Source organism: Palaemon carinicauda, chromosome 35, assembly GCF_036898095.1.
Source record: "Palaemon carinicauda isolate YSFRI2023 chromosome 35, ASM3689809v2, whole genome shotgun sequence".
NCBI classification, from domain to species: Eukaryota; Metazoa; Arthropoda; class Malacostraca; order Decapoda; family Palaemonidae; genus Palaemon; species Palaemon carinicauda.
The window spans coordinates 43,981,744-43,989,919 of record NC_090759.1 but is presented as its reverse complement, the minus strand read 5'-3'; the positions used below and the strand labels follow the sequence as shown (position 1 = coordinate 43,989,919).

The 8,176-nt window shown below is 33.7% G+C and overlaps 1 protein-coding gene and 1 pseudogene across 1 annotated transcript; both read right to left on the bottom strand.

The window, feature by feature from the left end:
* Positions 1–342: 342 nt before the first annotated feature.
* On the bottom strand, positions 343–3,033 carry LOC137627258 (protein mono-ADP-ribosyltransferase PARP12-like; annotated as a pseudogene).
* Positions 2,592–6,191, bottom strand: LOC137627425 (uncharacterized). The gene is made up of 4 exons (XM_068358511.1): positions 6,071–6,191; positions 4,639–4,752; positions 3,776–3,942; positions 2,592–3,235 (listed from the first exon to the last, which is right to left on the bottom strand). The coding sequence occupies exons 2-4, from the start codon at positions 4,739–4,741 to the stop codon at positions 3,077–3,079; spliced, it is 429 nt and encodes a 142-aa protein (XP_068214612.1). The 5' UTR covers positions 4,742–4,752; positions 6,071–6,191; the 3' UTR covers positions 2,592–3,076.
* Between the last annotated feature and the right edge of the window lie 1,985 nt (positions 6,192–8,176).

Below are 8,176 nucleotides of genomic sequence, written 5' to 3'. Positions count from 1 at the left end.
GTTTGGCATTTATATGTTCCGGTACGATATATCCAAGTAATAAAGCTCTACTTATTTGCAAACATATATATTTGCATCTATGTATATGTATGTTTGTACGTATGTATGAATGTATCCATGCATCTTAAAAATACTGGTAAAAGATTACTTGCTTTGTCAAAATAGCAAGAATAAAAAGTAATACATTTTTTTTTTTATAAAGGTTCACCAATATTTTTATTAACAGTTTTAGAGTGTCTGTTTACTGTCTTGGCGATAACAATTCTGTAAAACAAAACACATGGTTTAGGTTTCTCTATTGTCGGTCGGGATTAGCGGGTTATGGCGAAAGAGAGGTCTGTCTATCCTGAACAATTAGCCTCTCAGGCTAGTTTGTCGTTTAAATGTCGCTCGGAATCGCTGTTTCCAAATTTTGAATTTTATTTCCAAAGGAAAAAAATATTAATTCAAAACGAGTTTCCTGTTACTTGATTTTATTCAGGATTGTATGAATCATAATACATCAAAGTTTAGTCTGGAATATTTAAATGGGGATAAACCTAATCAGTTTTGTCCAAAAAGCTGTGTGTCGGCGGCAATGACTTTTGATGCTAGGATATCAGAAAACTCAAAATCAATCAATCAATAAAAAAAAAACTGTTGATTTGAGTACCGGCTGTGAGCCCGCTTTCGATTAGAACCTACCTCAAGTGATAGCAAGCTCACAGCTGGGCCTGGTTCCTGAAGGGTTAAAAGATATTTAGGGTAGAAGTCCTGTTTGTCATACTTTACAATGATTGCTGGCTTTGATATATTATCCACCGATGAATAAGAGAGAACAAAAAGTCTGTGGATTTAGTTGGGGTTGGATCATTTGAGAATTACCCTGGGTTACAGCTCCCATAGCTACACGGGCAACAAACATGCATCTTATGTTGTTGCTATTGGGACTGGCATATTTATATGAGTAATCTGCATTGACAGCAAAATAACATCCACGGCACGGCTGTGCCATGAAGTCTCCAGTCAAAAATTTTTAGAGAAAATGTTATGGACAACGTCATATGGTGCTCCATGAAACAGTTGACAAACATTGACTTTGGACTCATCTTTGTACACTGCTGTCATTTATTTTACTTTGTTCTGGAATGCTCTCCAGAGGTAAGGATTCTGAACCCTCTGAACTTTAAGAATGTTTAAAGCCGAGATTTTTCTTTTTAGAAGACTTACTACTTTTAATTATTCAGTGGAAGATGGCGCCAATGTGACTAAAATCTCACACACTCCTGCTTGCATTTTTTCCCATGATTCTGGCAAATTAACAGCTTCTTATTTTTCTTTTCCTTTTCGTGATCTTGAAGATGAGGATATGGTCTTTGCACCATCTTCCGTATTGCAGGAATAGTAATATTAATTTGTGTCATTGTTTTGAAATCAATCAGGTAAGAAAATTTTGAGCTTATAAAAGAGCTTGAAGTTTTGGATCTTGTAAATATTGTTTTTCAATGTCATCTGAAGTTATATTACTAACTAGATGGCAGGCACCAGTAGTATCAGCATCACCGTACTTAACCCATTTATTATTTTTATCTAAAAAGTACCACACATACGACGACGATTTTATTTTCTGTCCTTCAACATACTCAGTTATCAGCTTGCGAATATTGAGGTTTTTTGTTTTGTTGCCGTTACTTATAGTCATTGACTTAAAATCTGCTTGCCAGCTTTCACAACCCATGAGAATAAATAAGCCAATAACTGAGTAATCTAAAGTGACGAGGCAACTCTATATTTGATTTGTCAGGATCACAGAATGCATATTCTAAACAAGTAACTTGATCTGGTCATAGGTTCATCCAAAAAGAATCTTGCTGTTTTACTTGCCAATGAAAATGCTTTGTATCATGCAGGCGCTGGCCGTTGGTCCCTTCATTGTGACAGCTGCTTTCTACAGAGTTATAATATATTTCAGGAACAAGAGTATCACCTTGAAGGTAATGGGACCACAAAGTTTTCGAATTTCAGGTTTAATGGGGCAGATTTGCTTTTGCTTTGAGAATTAGCTCTTTTCAAAGTAATTCTTTGTTTATTCATTTCTAAAGTAAACAGCTTTGTATTGTTTTCCTCTTTTTCAGTGTCAATTACATTGTTTTCTGAGAATTCATTCTCTGGATCTGAAGAATCTGTATTTTCTCTTCTTTAACCTTTTATTTTTAACCTTGGATTGTTCTAAGCTTTATTTTTTTTTTCTTTCTTTGACATCCTTTTTATAGCATCATATTTATAATCTTCGTTGTCATCAGCGTCTTCACTTTGTGTATTTGATAACAATACTTTTTTGTTTTTAAGAGAGGGATTAATGTTAAGCAGTGCTACAAGTATATCTCTAGGGGCTTCATTGGTTGCTATTCCGTGTTTCTGTAGCAACTGATAAAGTCAGAGCTAAGAAGGTTATGGTTAAGTGGGCAATTTGAGATGTTACAGCGTGTGAGTTCAGTTATAAAGCTGCGACATATATGCAAAGAAGAGTAGTTCCTAAAATTACATCCTTCTCCATTATAGTTGTAACAGATATCAAGAGGTCTAAAGGAAATAGTGGCAGGGCCTTTAGTAAACTAAGTTTCTGGATTTTTACACCACTCACGGTTATCATAACCTTGACATAATTGAATATTTGGTCTTTGAGCAATTTCCACAGCATTAATTACAAATATATAAGGTGACTTTTGAACAATCCATCTTACTGAAGGTGGATGCACGCTTTTCTGCGCTAGAAGCTGCAGAAGACTACAAGCAAAATTCTGATAAGTAGCTAGGGTTTATGCTAAAAACAGGCCCGATGCCATTAATTGGCTTATGCCTTGTGATATGCTTTTTAGTTATGTCATCTTGAACATCCTTGTGATCTGTGATTTGTAATACACGGAGTAAATTCTGGTGATGGATTTCTGTATCTTTATCCTGGTAAATCTCTCCTGCTTCTATGCCCTTGAAAATCTTTATGCTCTGCTTGGTATTTATTTGTATCATGAATAGTAAATTCTGTAGATACATTTCTCAATATTTTTCCCGGTGAGTGTCTACTGCCTCGATACCCTCAATTTGGACGAAAGTACCTTTTTAAATTCCACCCTCTATCTGGGTCTCTGTATAGAATTTGAAACCCCTGTTCTCCTGAACTCCATTGGTCTTTTACATTTTCAAAACCATCCTGAAAGCATACTTGCGTTGGCCTTTCTCTTCTAAAACCTCCAGTCTGAAATAAAAGAATTTTGAATGTAAAGATTATAGAGCCTATTCCATTTTTTGAAAAAATGTAAGATACTGTAGAGTTAAATCCTGAAAAATAATCTTTTACATAATTAAATTGTTTACTTTTAAATTACTATCATCAATAATAGAATACACTCATGTAAGTAGATTCAGGAAAAAATCTTATAATAAAAAAAAGAAGAAAAAAAAATACAAGGGATTGATCTTGACTGTGGGATACAGTAATCTATGTGAAAATGAGGATAATGTATTTGGTCATTTTTATTAGAGAACAAGGCAGTGAAGCAAACCAGAGGCATCAAATGTGTGAGGAGAGAGTATGAAAGAAAAAAGGGTGAAAATAAAGTCTGAAAGTGTTTTCAAACTGCAAGGTTCTAAAGAGTAAGAATGTATTTGGCAACTTTACTGGATCATCAGTAAAACATTTCAGTATTACCAGTGCTTCATAATATAGCAGTCCTTCCAAGGAGATAAAAATTTTCAATTTTCCCAAAGGTCAGAAGAAAGTCACTAGTTTACTTACTGGATTATTGATTCTATATCCTTCTATAGGTCCACCACCTCTTCCTCTGTTGTCAACCCATCTTCCTCTGGCCTTTCCTCTACTTCTTCCCCTTGGTTCTCTATTCTTTACATGTGGACTATGAAGATGATCAGTTGGTGGCTGTACATTCTCTTGAACTTCATTTACTGTCAAACAAAACATAATGTTTAAACAGCACATTATCAATAAACAATGTAATCCGGACATTGGTCATGAAATAAGTATTCTCAGCTCAGATGAGAATTCTTAAAACTTACAACAGATCTCGGGATCTAATATACTTTGCAATATGTCACTAAGAGACCCACTATGTAAAATAAACAAGCGAATGTGGAGATTTAATCAGCACAAACGTACCTGATACTATAGAGTCTTGTATGATAACGATATATGATACATAATATAAATATTAGAGCACAGTCACAGTATGTTTTTAGATGATAGCACAAATACATGTATACAGCATCTTTTTAGATCTCAATATACTAAAAAAAAAAACAAGCACAATCAGTATTGCCAGAAACTAAATATTGCACACAAACACACACATATACATATGTATATATATATATATATATATATATATATATATATATGTGTGTATATATGTATATATATGTGTGTGTGTGTATATATATTTATATATACAAATATATAAATCCACACACAAGATATGGTTATACTAAGCCCGTTGATACCGAAAATACTAATCAGATAAGATATCAGTAGCAACAATTTATACCTCTGATATGTATAGTGGTGGACCTGTATGCTTATTGCAAACTATACTCGTATGTATCATCTATTTAGTTACGGGGCCATATTTTATTCGAAGACCTTACATTGTCTCAACATATCCTTCATGGAAAAGATGTATTGTTCCAGCTCCTCCTTCCGGCGACTGGTTTCATGGTTGTCTGTATCATCATGATAGCAATCACCCATTGCTACGTATCCTATTTGGAGAAACAGAAACGGACTCTATATAATTTCATAAAATTATTTACTCACACATAAAATGATTTGCATATAATTATATATAATACATGAAATGACATTAAACTTTTAGTACATACACATATATATATAGTGGTTATATATATATATATATATATATATATATATATATATATATACATATACATATACATATATATATATATATATATATATATATATATATATATATATATATATATATATATATATATATATAACTATGAGTAACAATGGGATCGCCGTGTGGACCAACCTTGGCAAATATATTTCTATGTTATTGGGAAGGGAGATGGCTGAGTGATTGTCCTGTGGAATTTAAGCCTTTTTTGTACCGTCGATATGTAGACGATATAATTTTTACTTTTCAAGAATTTAGACCGTATAAACCAGATTTTAGATTATTTATATACAAAGAATCATAATATAAAATTTACAAACGAAAGTGAACAGGATGATACTTTGCCTTTTCTCGATGTCTTGGTCTCTCGAAAACAAAATAGCTTTGGAACTTCAGTATTTCGAAAAAAACTCTATTACAGGACTAAGCTCTCCTTTTTTAAGTTTGGAAGCAAAAATCTGCAAAATTAATTCAATAAAAGCACTTTTATATAGATGTTACCATGTATATTCAACTTATCTGAGGTTTCACGAGGAAGAAAGTTTTCTAAAATAATTTTTCATTAACGATGGGTTCCCTCTGAACCTCTATCACAATCAAGTAAAGAAGTTTTTAGGTAAAATTTATATGAAAAATTTAGCAATTCAAACAGTCAGTAAGAAAAGGTTATTTGGCTCCTGTCCGTACTATGGTTATGTTTCGGAGAGACTAAAAACAGAGGTTATGAGTGTTGTGAGGAAGTGTTATCCCCCTATAGATTTAAAACTAGTTTTTACTAACAAACTCTCAGTTGGCTCACTTTTTAAATATTAGGGGAGTCTACCTACTCCCTTGTGTTCCGGTGTCATACACATACACTTTTTAATGTGCACTCTGTAATGAATGTTACACTGGAAGCACATCTGGACAGCTTCTGTGTAGGATTTCGGAGCACATAAGGACATCGGTGAGGAACTAATATACCTTTAAATAAGAAACAAATTTCAGCTATTTATGACCATTCGTTTAAATCTGGTGATGCCATTTCCAAGGAAAATTCCAAATTTACAGACAAACATAGAAGTGTCAGCCAACTGAGAAGCTTGGAGCCTTTATACATTTTTAAGACAAAACCCAGCTTAACCCCTTACTTCCTGGGACGTTAAATGAGGGCTTACCTGTTCAGTTTCCGGTGACCCATTGATCTGTTTTTTGGTCTGTGGGTTGCTGCTCTGGGTGGTTGGTCGTCGTCTCCTGCGGGTGACTAGGTATATTAGTTATTGGGACTTTTATATAGTGATTTTTATCAATTTTATTAATTTTATATAATAAAAATTATAGATAGCCTGAAGATGAGAGAAGTTATGTCGAAAAATACCAAATAAAGATGATAGCAGCTTTGACCATTTCATTTTTACTTAAATTGCGATTCCCGAGAGGAACCCAACTATCAACTATATATATATACATATATATATATATATATATATATATATATATATATATATATATATTCAAATAAGCCATATATTTGTGTTACATTAATATCTGGATTGTCTTAACGACCTCGGGATCAGAGGCCCAGGCGAAATCACACAAAGACAACAGCTTCTGACTGGCTGGGAGTCGAACCCTGGTCCAGGAAACTTGTATTAACATTGACCTACCACTTGGCCATGAAGAAAGATAAAAGTCACTGACAATTCTTCTGTACTTTTATATATATATATATATATATATATATATATATATATATATATATATTTATATTCAGTTGCGTGATAGGAAACGATCATGTACAAGCATACACGAGGATGGGTTGGGTAGTAAAAAATAATGTTCTAGAAAAAGCTGACCAATAATATAAAGTGTAGGAAGTGACTAAAATAAAAGATGGCAGAGGAATGGAGTTGATGCCCAACAGGAATGCATTCATGCATTAATAGAGTGAGAATTTTGAAGACTGGCTGAGTGTAGGGTATAGAAAGGAGGCAGAGCTGATTGATGCAGTACTAGGAAGAGTTGTAGATGAGGAAATACTTATGGAAATGACTGGTGCAGATGTAAGAAATGCCATCAGGGGATTGAGAAAGGAAACATACCAGGAGTTGATGGGATAACAAGTGGGATGCAGAAATACTGTGATATTAATGAAAATTATAAGGTATGAGGAGATGAACAAAGACTTAAGAGGCTTGAACGAGTGGAATAATTGTTGATGTTTAGCGAAAAAAGTGACGAAGGCAACTGTAAAAATTATAGGATCATAACATTACTATGTATACAAGGGAAGATGTAGTGTTAGCTTTTGACCGAGAAAACAGGACGTATGCCACGGGAAATGATAGGGGAAGAATAAATTATTTGGATCAAGAGTGTTATTAAAGTTATGTAAGAAGTAAGCAGGAAAAGCTTTAGTGACATGAGTACTAGAAGCAGGGCTGGATTTAGAATTTGGGGGGACCAGGGCACTTGTGTTTAGGTGAAGCCCCCTCCCCATAAGGAAATTGAAATATGTATAAAGGAGAAGGTTTAATTAATTTTTTAAACGAGGGAATGGTTAATGTAAGGTTTTGAATAATTTTTGTTACAATTCTTACCATTGCATAGACTAAGAATAACTTTGCCCACATTAGTCAGTTTATATTATATGGTAAATTACTGTTATTTTGGTGCATATATTTCCCCAATTTGTTCAAATTACCGTTAACCTTTTAGTGCCTACAAAATTACCTTTCCTACACCTTACCACAGTAAATTCTTTGACAAAATCATATCGTTTTTATAACCCTACTTTGTACATCTATCAAACATAAAACACTTAACCTTCCATAAGTTATGGAGGCCCTAAGATTATCTTTTATTAGTGTCAATTTACTAAATGACTTTTCTCCAGAGCAATTAGTAATCATCATGCTAAGATATATTATAAGGGCTACATTAACACCTGGAAGGGTATCAGCAAGCTCACCTTCTTGTAACACATTTGCCTGTTGGGATGGAGTGGCACATGATCTGAGCTTGGCAAAAGCTGCAAATTGAATCATTTTCTCAGGAAACACGATACTGTTACTTAGGTCTTCAGAAAAAGCACTGAAAAATTTCTCAACCTCTGTTTTAATCCCAGCATCAGATGAAGTACATAAATTGACTATTATTTTGAATCTGCCATACACAGACTGATATGCTATCCCCTGTTGTTGTAAGGCAACAGACAATTGATCTAAAATGACATTGAAAGTTTCACATCGGAATTTTTCTGTCGGGGAAAGATATGCTTCTTC

Coding starts and splice junctions, on each gene's coding strand:
- LOC137627425 (XM_068358511.1), bottom strand. CDS start 4,741: ATGGGTGATTGCTATCATGATGATACAGACAACCATGAAACCAGTCGC. Junction 3,943..4,638: donor GAAGGATATGTTGAGACAAT/GTAAGGTCTTCG, acceptor TTTGTTTGACAG/TAAATGAAGTTCAAGAGAAT. Junction 3,236..3,775: donor GATATAGAATCAATAATCCA/GTAAGTAAACTA, acceptor CTTTTATTTCAG/ACTGGAGGTTTTAGAAGAGA.